The following is a 16,009-nucleotide window of genomic DNA, read 5'->3' on the forward strand; positions in this document are numbered from 1 at the left end:
TTCCCTAAGGGGTGTGCCTGTTCTCTCTAGGAAGGGAGGCTGGGAGCAAGTGTCGCTGCTCCACTCGGATCTACAGGAGCACAGCTCTGCAGTTTCCTTGCTTGCATGTCCCTTCTTCCCCATCTTCCTGCCCTGGCTAGAGGCCTTTCTGTGCAGCCAGGGGTGAAGGTGTTTAGATTGAAGCCAGGTGGCAGTGTGTCCCTTCACTCCCAGGCTCTATTGTGTTATGTGCACCCAAATGCCTGGCTGGCCTATTCCTCTGGCCTTATGCTGACCTTGTACTGTGCTTTGGCTCCGACAGATTCCCGGTCGGGTGGCTTCCAGTGGTCTTCAGTCTGTCGTGCACCGATGAGAACTCTCCTTTTTGCTGTGAAGGGCAGACAATGCATGGCTGATCTACTCTGTTACCAATGGCTTTACTAGTGACACGCCCCCCGGTCTAAACCCGAAATGTTAACGCCGGGAGCTCTCCAGGCCACTCACCCAGCGATGCACATGGGGAATCAAAACACAAACTAAATGGACAGGCTCCAAGAGCTGCCATCGCCAGGGGCTGCCACCGTGGCCCCGTGTGAGCTCAGTTATCATGGGGCTGGGACGAAGAGCAGAGGCTGGGAGACCATTGCAGAGAGAACCCGACTCCCTGCGAAGAGCCTCTCAGCTCCCACCAGTGGTGGCGGACCTGCGCTCCCTGATGATCCCACCGCAGCTACCAGTCTTCTACTTGGTTAAGACAGTTTTGTATCATTTTGCTAAAAATTACTGGCTTAAATCTGTGTAAAGAAATCTGTCTTTTTATTGTTTCTTTCTTGTCTGTTTTTGCGGTCTTAAACAAAGAAGGATGTTGACCTTAAAGAATCCTAAGACACGCTGGCTTGGAGCTTCTATGTAAAATGGAGGCAGGCAAGAGAGGGGCACATGTAAGTGTCGAGGATGTGTGTGGTGTTCTGTTTTGTTTTCTCATGTGTTGTTCACTTTGGAAAGGAACTTCTCATCAGTTGTGTATGTGTGTGTGTGTGTGTGTGCGCGCGCGCGAGTGTGCGTGCGTGTGTGTGTGTCTTGTGGGCTCCCATCAGCCTAATTTGGGCATCTTGCTTACTCTTTCCCACTGTAAACTGATAGCCTGCAGTCATCAGAGCAGGTACAACTGCCATGGCGTGAGGGCTCACAGTTACAGCCTCAGCAAAGCACCACGGCCTGGCAGTCCTCCCAAAGGAGGCAGAAGGAAGTCAGAGCTGAAGAACCCACATGCTGGGACGGGGGGGCCTCTAGGCTGCTGGAGAGCTCCAAGATTCAAAGCTGAGCTTGTGTTTGTGGTTTCTAGGGAGAGGATTGCTGTTTGGTAGGATTGGTTTCCTCTATGCCTTTGAACTTGGGAAGTTGCAGAATAGACTGAATAGTCCCATGCAGATGCCATTTGGGTTTGTCTTGGGCTCTCTGCTCAGAGCCAGGGAGCTGGCTGTCCTAGAACACACCATGGTTTGCCCAGAGGGACCAGTGGCCAAAGGGAATCAACCCTGAAGTGCCAAGAAGCAGGTAACTGCCTATCTGACTCTAAAACAAACCACCACCTCCACACGCTGCGTGACCTCCAGAAAGGTGTGGTGCCACACGCTGCGTGGTCTTCAGCTGGACACACTGCGGGCTGGGCTGCTCTGCCGCTGGCGGTTAGGATGCCACCATGCTCTTCCCCACCATGTGCACCGGATATGAAGAGACAGCAGGACCTGAGCTCCCCATCTGAGAAGTGGGTGCAGTACATGTGTGTGGCTCCATCTCTGATTTTTCCCTGTCAGCCTATGGAGAGAGTTATGCTGGTTACCTCGCTCCCTTGGAGGTTTGGCTCTAATGGTGCCACCATGGCTTCTCCCTTCTTCCCAGAGTTCCCTGGCTCTGAGCACTGGCCCAGGGTTGGGAGGGACACACTGCTGATGTGTGATATAGCATCCAAGAATGTGGCTGTTAATTGTGCCTGCCAGCCATCTGAGCCTGTGGGTGCTTCTTTCTGAATCCTGAACTGGTTACTCTGCAAGCATTTTAGGGTGCAGAGGGTGGGACTGTGTGTCTAGGAGTGCAGAGGGAGGTTGGGAGGGTCGGGCGAATTTGAGATTTTTGTTGCAAATCCTTTATCAGAGTTGGTCCTCCCCTCTCCAGTGGCAGGCCTGCCTGGCAAGTGTTCTTGTTGATACCTGTGGTTCTGGAGGGGTATGGGGTGGCCTTGAGACTAATCCAGGTTCAGCCTGGCCCTGCTGGGTTGTGCCGAGACTAGGACCATTGGAAGTCCTCCAGGGTGTGTTCTGACGGTTCTTGCCCGATATGTAATCCCATCGTCACTCGCAGGAAGCGTAGTTAGAATGTGTGTATCAACCTGTGTCTTGGTGACCAGTCTCTGAGCTGTGCGTTTGTACTACCACTGTATTTGTGTACTTTAACAATTGTGTAAATAATAAATTCATAATGACTTCTACCTTTCTTCCCTCCCCTTTGTGTGGTCTTTCTTTCAGCAGCATGTGTAAGCTACATGAAAGCTAACTTGGTGTGGGTTGGGGTTCTGAGGTTGACAGTTTCTATAGCTTAGGCTGGCCTAGAACTGAGCAATCCTTTTGCATCAGCCTTCTGTGTGTTGGTTTTACAAACCCAACAGAGTCAACTTTTTCAGGATGACATTCCTGCTTGTCCATTTGTGGGTATTGGGAAGCTAGTGGAGTAGGTGCCAGAAAGATGATTTCCGCTTGGACTCTGGTGTCATGGGTAGATGTGAGTTCCCTTAGAGATGTTGTGACAGTTCTGTGAGCCCTCCTAAGTACCTAACCTAGGCAGGCCTCTGTGTTAGTGCCTTAGATTTTCACCTTGCCTGGAAGGGAAGCTCTGAAATGGGTATGTCCAACTGCCTTAGTTCCTGGCATGCACTAGAATCCATGAAGGATTCTACATCCACAGATCTACTGGCATCTGTGTAGACCTGACTTCCACAGCAGCACCAGACTGGGGAGACATGGAAAATCTTGCCAGGCTGCTAGAACTAGGTCTGTTCCTGTTTGGAAATCTGTCCTCTTGGGAATTCCTAATCTGTGTCCCACGGCCTGATGAGCTTGGCCAGTTGAACATGGTAGAGTAATTCCCACTATCCTGCCGCTCTTAACCCCCACCCTTACCTTGCTCTTGTCTCTTACAAGTTACTCTTCAGCCTTTTCTACCCTTATACCTTAAACATTCAAAGTTGGCTTCTAGCTGACTTGGTGTATTCCAGAAGGGAATCTGTTGTCCCACTCCATCCCCTCATTAGCTAAGACAGTGTTTCTTAACCTGTGGGTGATGTCACAGCCACTTGAACAAATCTCCAAAAATATTTACATCATGATTCATAAGAGCAAAATTGGTTATTTAGTGGCAACAGAATAATTTTATGGTTGGGAGTCTCCATAACATAAGAACTGTAAGAACTAGTAAGGTTGAGAAACACTGAGCCAGGAGATGAAATATGGATACAGGCTCTGTCTACATGGGTTCCTTCCCCAGCCTAGTTCTCCCTGCTGTTATAGTCAGGCAAAGTACAGGGAACCCTCTACTTCCCCTCCTGTAAAGGTACTTAGGGTAGAGGTGGAAGGGCCAGTCTTGGAGCTAGAACTGGGTGGACTGCACATCCAAGAGGCCATTGTCTACACTGAAGACTGGTCCTACAATCAGTCCCCTACGCATCTGAGCAGCATTCTTCCAGGAGCCCCACCCTGACTCTTCAAATGGTATAGGATGTGTCCACTAGGCTGCTGAGTCAGCCACATCTTCACCTCCATGTGTTCTCTGCCAAGGATAGGGTATAGGGATTGGGGAAGAGACCAGCGGGTGGGTCAGCAGTAGCCTGTAAACTAGCTCATTTGCCTCAAACTGGTTTGGGGATTGTGGGTTATCTTAATCTCTTCCCCAGGACCTTGATGGACAGGCCTCTCCATTCTCACTCAGGCTTGGGTCTTCACAGGATCCTAAATACAACCTTCCCTTAGTCAGTTCAGCCCCTATAGAGTTGCTAGTGTGTTCTTTATGTCCTCGGCTGCTACAGGAGCAGTCACAGGCCTTAAGTCTTCCTGGCTTCTGGCATCATCTGCTTGGGTTGGCCGCCACCCTAGGAACCCCAGCAGCCATACTTTGAGGACAGGAAATTTCCTTTCCTCCAGTTATAAAATATCCCAGTCTAGGAATGGAACCGGATGGAACTAGCTGTTCATTATAGAGCCCAGAGAGAGCTACCCTGTGGGGTCCCGTCACACATGGGCCTGAGGGGAGCCTCGGGGCCACCCAGCATCTCCCTTAACAAAGCTCCAGCCCACTCAGTCTCTCCCCTATGAAGAATTTTACTAGAAAGTGGTCTTGGTCATCTTATCTGTGATTGCCCATTTTTTGCCATTTCCTAGATGCTTCATGTTCTCACCACAAGCTCTGGGTGCAAGCGTGGGGTGACACAAGTGTGGGGGAGGGGGGCAGCACAGCCTACTGCTCTCATCCAGGCTGAGCCTGAGCAGTACAGATAGCTCTAGGAGCCTTCTCCAAGATCCACTCTCCACAGCCAGGTCTAGAACTAGGAAGCCTGAAGCCTGGCCGTGTGTGTGTGTGTGTGTGTGTGTGTGTGTGTGTGTGTGTGTGTGAACACAGCTGAGAGTGGGCAGAGCAGGGATGTGAAGAGGCCCAGTGCCTCTGCACAAGAATGCTACCCACTTACCACCACTTTGCCTCTGGGGCCTGACCTATCTTGAAGCCATAGGTCCTTGCCATTGCCACTAGCTCTGGTGAGGTTGGCAAATTAGACTCCCAGGATGCATGTGACTGCTGCTGCTATAAGCAGTGCCCACCCACTGACCTCATAGTACAGAGAACAGACCAGATGGGAGAGGCATCCCAGAGTGAGCAGGGCCAGACCCAACATGGGGCATGGGAGGCTGGGCCCAGATATGAGCACTCGCCTCCTTTTCCTTGCAGAGGAGCAGGGACATGGCGTCTCTCCGGCTGCATGCGGCCCGCCAAGGTGCCCGCTGCCGTCCCCAGCGCCCACGACGTACCACCTACTGAGGCGGCCCCAGCGGCCTCTGACCGGGCTTCCAGCCACACAGGCCGCCACTGGCCACAGGGCAGGTGGGTGTGAGGTGCCCAGGGTGAACCCGAGCTGAGCATGGGCTGGACAGAGGTCAGCAGGTGCTGACCACATAGAGAAATTTACCAGCCCCCTAGAGGGGCAAATAAACAGAAGGCAGGAAACTTAGGTTGGAAGCCCACACACAGTGAACAGCTTATGCTATACCTCAGCTCGCCTCCAAATGCCACCCAGGTACCCCTCTCTAGCATGGGGCTCCCTCCCTTGCTATTCCCCTCTCCCCCTTTCTTCCTGCTGTATGAATGCTGTGGCTATTGAACAAATCCTAGGGGCAGCAGAGAATGTTACAGCAGGCAGAACTGGAAGAGCTAATGAGGGCCAGAACCACTTTTTAAGAATCAGCAGTTTGTTATTTAACAAAGGGTGGGACTCAGGGTGAACAGACCACTGCCCAGAACCACACAGCTCCTAGAGACAGGCCCCTTGATGCTCCTCCCACGGGCAGGTCTATTTCTGCCTTCTCAGGTAGAAGGATTTCTTTGTCCCCTAGGCAGAGATGGACAATTGGCAATGGAGGAGACTAAGGCTGGAGGTGGGGGTAGGTAGGATGGTGGGATCAGGAAGGACCTTGCAGGCAGTGTCCACCTGCCAGCCTGTCCCAGCCCTGCCCTCTGATTAAAGTCGTGTTGTCTCCTAAGTGTGGGTTTCTAGGTCCTTGGCCACAGTGGGGATGGGAGGTGGGGAGGGGGCGGGGGGAGCCACAGGCTGCTTGGGCTCAGCAGGCTGGGTCCCTGGTTTAGGCGGCTGATAACTATGGGGCTTCCTTGGCTTCACCGCAGATCCACTTTGGAATGACGCGGTTCCCACCCCGCCACCTCTCCCCGCAAAACACTGACCAGCTGACCAGGCAGCCAAGAGCTGAGCCGATGGCCCCGCCCGCCTCAGCTGGTCCTGTTTGTGAAATAAATATGAGCGTTGCCAGTCTCTGGACCTCTTCCCTGCTCCCTGCCCGCCCGGCCAGGCCGCTCACACGCTGGTTTCCGGGGTATGAACCACCTCCCCATTTTTCTCAGGCTCTGCCTTCAGGAAGTGCTCCACCTCCCTCGAGTCCACCCCCACGTCCACAGGGGGCTTGTGGAGCTTCTCCTCTGAGGCCACCTCCTCAGGCTCTGTCACCTCGGGCCTCTTCCTCTTCCCGATGCAGAAGAAGTTGCCCAGCAGCAGCACAAGGGAGGAGGTGAGCACCTCGGCCCCCGCCAGGATGAACACGTACTTGTAAACTTTGGTTGCATCCAGCAGCTTGCCTGCAAAGAAGACCCAGGTCACTAGAAGCTCTGGGGAATGCCCCGCCTCCACCCTGGGCCAGGGCTCCATCTCCTGGCATTGAGGAAGTGCCTCAGACATGCAGTCACCCTGTCTGTCTTGGAACTCCATCCCTAGTGGCACCCACCCAGCCCTCTCTAGTCTCCTCTTCTTCTTTTTCCTCCCCATGGGAGCAAAGGCTGAATCAAAAAGGATAGATAGAAGTGGCCTTGAGGGTTTGGACACACCCCCTCTTCCCAGTCACAGATGTGACCCCTAGAAAGAGACAAGGCTTAGCCAAGGCCCTTTGTATCTAGTAACTGAGGACCCCAAGACCATTCTGGGAGGAAGAAGGAACCAGAGGGTGTAAGGAGAGCAGATAGGGCTATAGCGTTCCAAGTCCAGGGTGGCTAGGCTGCCCTCTCCAGCCTAAACTTGAATGGAGTGGTTTTTTTTTTTTTTCAGCTGGTCTTTAAAAAGTCAAAGGACTGCAGTAGCAGACACTGCCCCATTCCCTTGAAAGCTGCCCATGTGGTGTGCAGACTTCTGAGCCTGCCGCCAGGCCCGGTGTGTACAGGTGTCAAGCTTATGTCTGTCCTGGCTCAGAGCCAGCACTTAGCTGCTGACATCTGCTGGCCCCAGTCTCCTAACGCCGGGTACAAGAGGAAGGGAGTGAGCAGCCCCTCCCTCAGGGAGGCCAGGCCTTGCCCTGTCCAAGTCTCCCCTGCCAGCAGCACTCACCTCCTGACGGGGGTCCAATGAGCACAGCCACAGCCTCCAGCAGCAGCACGAGACCAATGGCACTGGAGAACTTCTGAGTGCCCACGATAGCCATGAGCACCTCAAACTGTAGTGCTCCCACCATGCCATATGAGATGCCAAAGAAGATGCAAAAGACCACCAGGCCACCGTAGTCAGTGGCTGTGGAGCCTGTCAGGTCAGTGAAGCCATTGAAGAACATGGCAAAGCTGAAGAGGTAGACAGAGTAGGGCCGCACCTTCTTGAGGCCTGTTATGAAACCAGCCGTGGGCCTGGCAAAGATGTCGATGAAGCCCAGGATGGTGAGAAGGAAGGCGGCCTTTGTGTCGGGTACACCCATATCCTTAGCATAGCTCACCACAAAGACCGGAGGCACAAAGAGTCCCAGCACCATGATTGAGGCAGCCACGGCATAGATGAGGAAGCCGCGGTCTCGGAAGACACTCAGGTCTAGCAGGCGCTGAGGCGGCCGCTGGGGTCCTTGGGGCTCAGTCCCTCCACCCACCTGTGGTGCCACCAGCGGCCTCATGAGTGCAGCACACACGCAGCAGTTGAGCAACAGGCCCCCCAGGATGAGAAAGCCACCCCGCCAGCCATAGTGGTCCTGCAGCAGCTGCCCCAGTGGAGACAGTGCACAAAGGAACACTGGGCTGCCTGCCGCTGCCAACCCATTGGCAATAGGGCGACGCTTGTTGAAGTATCGGTTGAGCATGATGAGGGAAGGCTGGAAGTTGAGAGCCAGACCCAAGCCTGTAAGAGAGGGCAGTATAAGATCCCCAGATCTCCAAAGAGGGCAGCGTGAGACCCTGAGATCCAAGCCTGCAGGGAAGGCATGACTCAGATTCCCAAGCAAGGCAGCTTAGACCCCTATGTCTCCCCAGACCTTTGTCTACTCCCCAGATTCCCTGGACGTGGGCTCCAGATGATGACAAGCTTCTAATGGGTCTCGACATCCAGGCCCTCAGACACCAGCCACTCGTCCCCAGCAGGGCTGTACCCACTGCTCTCGGGGACTCTTGTGGATGGGAGGGAAGGCTACATACAGCCCAGGGGCCCAAGAGTCCTCAACTTTCCCCCAAAGATTGGAACAAATGAGCACAAGTGCCATGGCCCACTCATCTTTCCTGACACCCTGAGGTCTGCAGGTCCCACCGGACTCACCAGTGATGACCCCCGTGGTGAGGTAGATCTGGATAATGCTTCTACAGAAGGACGCAGCCACCATTCCCAGGGACGCAAAGAGGCCACCCACAAGCATGACAGGCCGGCAGCCAAAGCGGTTCACACACACACTGCAGAGCGGTCCTGTGTGGGGAAGGTAGCTGAGGGCAGGTCCAGGCCTCCAGCTTAGCTCTGCCCTCTCCTTGCCCATCAGAATATGACCTGCCCTCAGCCTAACAGGGGTGCTGAGCACTGGGGCGCCAGGTCCTTAGTGCAAATGACTCATGGACACTAGGCATGGCTCAGCTCCTCACGATGCCCAAGCAGGGCAGCAGGCATCAAGCACCTTTGAAGGAACTGCTTGTGGAACCTGACCACTGGGAGTATTGGCACAACCCACCCACTGAGACTGAGCCAATAGCTCTCTGGCAAGATCACCTCCCCCAATATTCCAATATTTAACCCATTCGCCCATGCTCCCGCCCCCCCCCCCCCCCCCGCCTTACCTGTGCCATAGAGCATGGCCAGCAGGATGGAGGAGATCCAAGCCGTGTCGCTGTAGCCAATTCCAAACTCATGCATAAGCTCCTTGAAAAAGACGCTGACCGCCTTGGGGAAGGCGTAGGAGAAACCCGTGATGATAAAACAGCCAAAGAGGACGGCCCAGCCCCAGCCCCCATCGGGGGCCTTGATGCCGGTGGGACCCTCATCCACCACAGCCCCTCCCATAGCCAGGAGGGCTGCTTTCACCTGAGGAAAAAAAAAAACAGCAGTGACTCAGGTTGCCAGGGTGACCATCTCAGCCACAGCCCAGCAGAGGAGGGTGGGGCCAGAAGCAGGCAGGGCACCTGGAGAGTGCCAGCATTGGCACCTGGCTGCTCCAACAGCAGCTCAGCCAGGGGCAGCCTGCTCCTGCTGGCTCAGGGCTCCCACCCCTGGCTACACTTAACTGGTACCTTGGGAAGCTGTCTAGACCCCTCCTCATTCAGTTGCCGATCCCCACACAGGTGGCTATAAAGTACAGTGACTTTGGGCTCAAGCAGGATTCTATGTTACTTCCTGGGAAGAGCAGGCCCAAGAAGTCAGCTTAGCTGGCATCTTCTGAACTCTTGCTGGGCAATCCTGGCAGTAACTTGGACTTCCTGTCCCTTTTGGGGCACACTCTTGAATCCTCCCCTAGAATGTCTCGGGTGGGTATCCAGCACTCCGCCCACCTCTGAGTCTAAATAGGATCCGCCCTGCACTGCTTTCCTGCCCCTGAGGAGCTACTCCGGATTGCACTGGCTGACTGGGAGGGCATGTCTCTAGGGTATGAAGAAGCAGGCTGTGTGGTATCTGGGGGGTGGGGGTGGGGGGTGGGGGCTTGCTTCCCAGGACCCCTGGGTAAAGAGGTTGGTAGCTCTAACTCTGCCTGGAACAACAGTGTGTGACATTGGCTTTGGGGAGTAGCTGAAGATCCTGATGAATTCTGGTTAGGTCTAGGATTAGGGGAGAACAGCCAGCCATGGCAGCAAGCAGCTCACATCCCAGTCTACTTGAACAGGGGCTGACCCAAAGCCCACACCCACCCAGCTCTAACTTCCCTTTTTATGAATTTCAGGGACTTATTGATGAGAGACAAAGCAAGTCCGAAAGCTAGGACCAAACTTCTGTTTGGCTAATGACACCCCAGTCAGTGTTCTCCTAATCCCAGGTTAGCCTCATCCCCAGTCTCACCAAGAGCTGAGCTGCAGCGAGGGCGGCCTCGAACCTGGGTATTCAGTCCAGCCTACTCGTCTCTCTCCACAAATGGTGTGCTGCCAAACAGTACTCTGGGAGAGAGAAAGCAAGCCATGATGTATAGAAGGGCAGCTCGCACTGGGATGGAAACTCCTGACCAGATGACCTTCCCACCAAGGCTGCTCACCCTGGGAGGGCTCCAGCCCTGCCCCTGCCCCCTCCCCTTTGCTGGCTTTCTCCTGTGAGCAGTCCTGTGATTGGGTCACAAATGTACTAACCGAGACTGTCCTAGGAAGCCCAGTGTGACTCTGTCCAGGTATTCCTGAGGCTTAGAAACAATACACAGCTCTGCTAGGAATGCACACCAGCCTTTGAAGGCTGCACCCCACATCTGGCCACGGCCCAACCTGAGCCCCATCCCAGAGAGTCACCAACAGGACATGCTCAGTGGGAGCCCCAAGTGAGCCCCAGACACTTCTTATCCATGAGCCCTAAATTTGAAAGGCCCTTAAGATTATTTAAAAGGAGCAGGGCGGTGGTGGCACATGCCTTTAATCCCAGCATTTGGGAGGTAGAGGCAGGCGGATTTCTGAGTTTGAGGCCAGCCTGGTCTATACAGAGTGAATTCCAGGATAGCCAGGGTTACATAGAGAAACCCTGTGTCTCAGAAAAACAAAAAAACAAACAAAAAAAGATAATTTAAAAGGGAATCTTTAAAAACTGGAGTGGTTACATTTTAGGAATATATATCATTTAGAGATGAAATCAAAAGAAAACATGAAGATCACCCCAGGCCCAGAATTTAAGGAGTGGTCATGGAGAAGATGGGGTAGGGGGGAAAGCAAGGCCTACTCAGTGGGGGTTCAGATTGTGGCCTTAACAGAAGTTTGCCTTTTTTGTCTGCCTACCTGTCTCTCTGCCTCTCTGCCTGTGCATGTGTGTAGACAGTATTCACTTTGTAGCCCTAGATGGCCTTGAACTCTCCTGACTCCCCTAAGTGCTGGGATTAATTCTTTTGCACTCTCTAAAATCCAGGGTGGGCCAGATGGATCACTGGGTAAAGACACCTTCAACTGAGACTGAAACCTGGGTTCAATCCCCATGACCTACATGATGGAAGAAGAGAACGGACCCTGCAGGCTGTCCTCCGACCTCCACAAGCAATGGCGTACACATACAGGCACATACGTTCCTGGGCCCCCGCCCTCCCCCGCATATTCACAAAATAAATTAAGATGTAAAAAAATAAAATCCAGTTTCCATGTGAAACAAAAAGGAGAACATGCCCAGAACCAGACGTGAGCACCAGCCTAACTCTGGACACCTGAGGTCCCCACAGAGGAGCCCGGCCTCCCAGGCCCGAGCTTCTGACTCTCATCAGATATACCTAGCACTTGTCATGGTACCAACAGGCATCCCAGGCTTTTGAAGTCAATCTGCCTTTGCTTGTTTATTTTAAAGGTTGGCCCTCACTGGAGCTCTCAGAGTCCTAGGGGACAAACGGGGACATAACTACTTGCTATAGATGAGGTGCCCACTGAACTAGGGTCCTGGAGGGCAGTCAGGGCCAGAGGAGTACCCGTCCTGGGACTTTTCTGTCCCATAGCTGCCATGTAAGGCTTACACAAGAGGGGCCACCTTCAGTGCCAGGAGGTGATGGCACGAAGACAGAAGCTCCTCGCCAAGGCCCCACACCCACGTTGTCCTTACCCAGCCCAGGCGCTAACTACCGTAATGGCACCTCACCAGTGCCCACCCCAGCCTGTCACCAGAGACCTTGCAGAGGAAGACCTTCCAGGGAGATGACAGTTTCCTAACTGGGGTGGAGTCTGAGCCTGCTATTGGGCCTGCTGTTTACCACCCAGGTCTGAACACATCCCAGTAGAGTAAAAAGGCTAGGATACCCAGCCTGCCTCAGGGATGAGGTTCACGGGGTAACAGAACACAGATGGGCCAGTATACAGACCAGTGCTCTAACCCTAGGACTTCCCTGTCTTGTCTCCACCAGGGCCCCACCTCCAGCAGCATATCACATGGGCACAGCCTAGCTATCTGGCCTTTCAGTGACATTTACCCTCCCAGGGAAGCTTGTGAAGCAGCCCAGAAATAACTCAACCTCCAGGTCACAGAAAACTGATCTGGGGATGGGGGCTGGGTCAGGAGAGGCTCCGGGGTGCTGCCGAGGGTTGTGTCTTATGACAGTTGAGGCCAGCACCCAGTATCTCAGGGTGGCAGGGGCAGGCGGTTGCTAAAAGGCCCCCTTCCAAGTTCCCTCTCTCCCTCCCCCTACCATTGTACAAAAAAAAAAAAAAAAAGGAAAGTGTAGCAATGGGCCTCTCCTCTGAGCCCACCCGTGTGCAAAGGTATACCATGGAAAAGTCCCTGCTGGGGGGGTGGGGGGTTCTGGAGAGGCCTCCGTGGGCAGCTGGAGGCCTCCAGTGCGTGCCTGGCTCCCCTGCGCTTTGTCCTGTCAGCTCACATCAACTTTGCAGGGATCCGTGGGATAGAAATACTGACCTTGTTTGCCAAAATAGACAGTTGCCCAGAGCCAACCACCACACCACCTCAGCCCTGCGATCCCCCTTCTTGTGAAGAACTTTGGCTGTCACAAAATGGGGCAGCCCTAGGGACCTGCTCCGGCTTACTGTGGGAGACCCTTCTATGCAAAGTTCCACCAAGGCCCTGCTGAGCATTGCACGGGCCACTCCTCCACAAGAGCATCTTACGGAGCCCTCGATTCTCATGCAGCCCTCCTCCCTAAAGCCAGAATCTAAGGTTAAAGCTAAAGGGAGTCTCGGAAGTCATAAGCGCCCTCCAACTCCCATCACTGTCTGGCATAGAGGAGATACAGGTTTGGAGATGGCCTAAGTATGAGTGGGGGTGGGGCTTGGATCAGAGAGCGGCAACTGACTGGAGGTAGTGGTCCAGCCGACCTGGGCGGGGTTCAGTGGGTCGGGTTAGGGAAGGAAGCTCCGCCCAAGCGGACTCGGGACGTGGGGGACGTGACCGCGCCAAGGGAGGAGCCGCTGCCGTATTGCCTGGAGTAGGCGGTCCTCTGTTTCTACCGTACTTGCAGCTCACGGCGCCACATACCCTGAGAGACCTAAGACTCACCCGCAGATTAGTTTGCAAGGCTAATCTGCCCTTCACGAAGGCGAGCGAGGGCGCGCGACTGAGCCTCTGGGATGCTGAGATGGGCTGCGGGTCTCTCAGCTAGTTCATTATCCATCTACCCCCTCATGGCCCATTCCACTGATGGGAACGGCCAGAAGCCTGCTCTTGTCGCTAGGGCGATCTCCATTCCTAACCTGCCCCTGAGCCAGTGCTCAGTGCCAGCTGGACCAAGGCCTGGTCCAGAGGTCTCCAATTGCTTAGCTTCACCATCCAGAAAGTCCCGCATGGGGCCCCAAGGTGCCGTCTGCTTCTGGCCCTCCCCAGCCCTCCCCTTTCTGACCAGTTCACTGCAGGATTAGAGTCCTGAAGTCCCGGAACACCGGCATACTGTGGGGTCCCACGCACTGGCGCACATTACTTCTTGATGGTTCTAAGACCTACTGTGCTTTCTCCTCGCTGCCCCTCGAAATTTAGGCATCCAAGCAGTGAGATCGTTTTTTACGGGGAGCAAGCCCTGCCCAAGGTCACTGGTGATGTGGCCAAGTCCATCTTGGAACCAAACCACTGGTTATTCAAAGTCCTTGCCAAGAAGGGGCCACATGTATCTCGGTAGTGTGTCCTCAGTGCCCCTTAAGGGGTAGACCCATCCTTTGCACACCATCCTAGCTGTGCACTAGTCACTGCTCGTCCTGAGTGAGTCCACACACTTTCAGGACTGTCCTCATTCCTCAACACGGACAGACCCAGCACCCACGAGACACCAGCCAACTTTGGGCCTGTACAATGATGCCAGGAGCCCTCGGGGATAACCTGCTCCCGACAGAAGAGCTTTGGGAAAGCTAATGAGCCTGTGTTATGGGGAGAACCTTGCCGTTTACGCTCAGACCAACCTGTTACCCTGAGAGGGTTCCTGTCGGCCTGGACCCTGCTGCCCACTCCTTGCTTGTCACCCAGATTCCAAGCACTATCAGCTGTCCAGAGTTAACAGTTTCTTGAGCTTGTCTGTAGACTGGACCAGCATCCAGGCAGGCGCCTACTCAACCCACTTTTCAGGTAAGAAAACAGACCGTGCCTGGTTTTCCTACCGGATGAGAATAGAGCAAACAGAGCCCATTCCGGAGGGAAACCCCACTTTCATGTGCCTAGTTTGGGCTAATAGTGGTGGCTGGGTAAGGGTTAATGAGTTTAAGATGGTAGTAAAGGTGGATGTAAAGAGATGAAAGAAAGAGACCCGAGGGCATTCCTCCCCCAACGTGGCACCATTCCGAAGCGCACGTGTCCCTCTCTCTCTCACTGGGCGGCCTGCTGACGCCCGCTGGAGATTCGGGGTTCCAAGGAGGCTGTAGCATTCCCACCAAATATAGCCCAGGTTCCCCGGCCGTCCGGCCACGCTCCAACCCTCTTGGGCCGAGCTATTTATACTCTGGACGTTTGGTCGCCCAGGGCAGCTGCCTCCTGGACGAAGCCCAGCCCCCGAGGGCTACCGGATGGATAGATAGGCTTCTACGAGGGCAGGGAAGCAGGATGCAAGCGCGCAACTGGCTGTTCATGGCCCTTTGGTGGAGCCGCAGTGGTGAGAAGGTTCTCCAAGTCAAGAGAGAATGGGGCTGGAGAACCAGGAGGAGAGAGGGTCAGGGGCCGGGAGCTCCAGGTCTGGATTCCCCCACCTGAAGATCGAAGGCCCCAAACCTTGGACGACTGGAGGGGGGGGATCCCTGGCTCGCTCCGCGCGCCAAGCATCCCGCCGCGCCTACCTGTTACCGCCAGCCGCTGTGTCTGCCTCTGTCCGCCTTGGCTGCCCGGCGCCGCGCCGGGGGCGACTTTAAGTGCTCTCATCCGTCGCGCGGCACGTCCCCCGCGCACGTCACCGCTGCCTGGCGCCGCCCCTGCCCTCCCCACCCGGACCCCGCGCCGCTGCCGGAGGGGGCGCCCTGGCCGCTGTTCCCCGACGGCGCGGACAATGCCATCTCCACTTAACAGGGACACCAGGCTGGCACTCGCTCTATAGGCGCTCGGGGCCCGGGCCACACCCAACGCAGACCTTCTCACTGTTCTCTTCCGCGCCCTTGGACCGTGACTACCCACCTCTGCTTCCCATTCTGCCCTCCATTTATCCCCTCCCAAGACTGTGGGCTCCTTCTATGATTCCGGCAAGAGAGTGGCAATGTCCTCGCTATCTCCGAGACTGGGACCTTTTGCCCTCCAGACCCTGGCCTTCTGGCCTGCGCCTTCTGCCGGGTGGCACACGCCCCCACCACACCTCATGCACACAGGGCTCCTGCCGCCTGCCTACTTCGGACTTTCGCCCCATCCAAACCACCATACCTTGCTCGTGCCTCAGCCTGGGCTATTGTGTGGCTGTGGCAGCTGTCTTCCCTGGTTGGGAAGACCCAGGCACCTTGGACTGACCGGGGATCTTGGGCAAGGCTGTCAACCTCCCTGAACTTCCGTTTTCCCCTGTGGTCGGGGCCCTGCAACAAAGCCAGATACAGGCACTGACACAGCCCTGCTCTGTCACCCCTCAACTCCTATAGAAGTGATTTTTACGGGGGATTTCTGCTCCACTCTAGCCTGTATAGCTCCCGGGCGGGGGGGAGGGGGGAAGGCACAAGAACCTGGTGTTTTTATTAACAAGCTGTAAGCTTAAACCGGGCAGGTTCTGAGATTGCTATAACATCCTAGCTATAAGCACCACGTTACTTGCCAACTGAGTCTTGCTGTGTTTGCTCTGCCCCATGAGTGTCCTCAGAGCAATTTTCTCTTGGCCACGTGCTCATGGTCCATCCTCCCAAACCATCCTGCCTCATGGCAGGCCTCTTCTTCCTTCCCCTGCCTTTTTCCTTTTCCTGGTCCCTACCGGACATACCCCTA

At 54.9% G+C, this 16,009-nt stretch overlaps 2 protein-coding genes across 5 annotated transcripts in view; one reads left to right on the forward strand and one right to left on the reverse strand.

Annotated features, from left to right (window-relative positions):
- The window catches only part of Csnk1d (casein kinase 1 delta), a 33,473-nt gene extending 27,225 nt beyond the window's left edge, over window positions 1–6,248 (forward strand). For 2 of the 4 annotated variants that reach the window (XM_021178297.3, XM_021178296.3), the window contains one exon: window positions 302–2,467. Coding sequence is in view for 3 of the 4 variants with exons in the window: in XM_021178296.3 (XP_021033955.1) it covers window positions 302–352 (51 nt within the window). In the remaining variant the exon portion in view is untranslated. Of the gene's footprint in view, window positions 1–301; window positions 2,468–4,971; window positions 5,125–5,922; window positions 6,004–6,156 lie in introns of those variants that run through there. The other 2 variants (XM_021178294.2, XM_021178295.3) reach the window with 2 other exon arrangements.
- Window positions 5,998–14,957, reverse strand: Slc16a3 (solute carrier family 16 member 3). Its single transcript, XM_021178291.3, has 6 exons — window positions 14,893–14,957; window positions 10,022–10,116; window positions 8,812–9,055; window positions 8,306–8,449; window positions 7,127–7,894; window positions 5,998–6,387 (listed from the first exon to the last, which is right to left on the reverse strand). Exons 3-6 carry the CDS (start codon window positions 9,032–9,034, stop codon window positions 6,110–6,112), a joined length of 1,413 nt encoding a protein of 470 aa, XP_021033950.1. The 5' UTR covers window positions 9,035–9,055; window positions 10,022–10,116; window positions 14,893–14,957; the 3' UTR covers window positions 5,998–6,109.
- Between the last annotated feature and the right edge of the window lie 1,052 nt (window positions 14,958–16,009).

This window comes from Mus caroli, unplaced genomic scaffold (assembly GCF_978045245.1).
Source record: "Mus caroli unplaced genomic scaffold, Mus_caroli_1 scaffold_13, whole genome shotgun sequence".
Taxonomy (NCBI): Eukaryota; Metazoa; Chordata; class Mammalia; order Rodentia; family Muridae; genus Mus; species Mus caroli.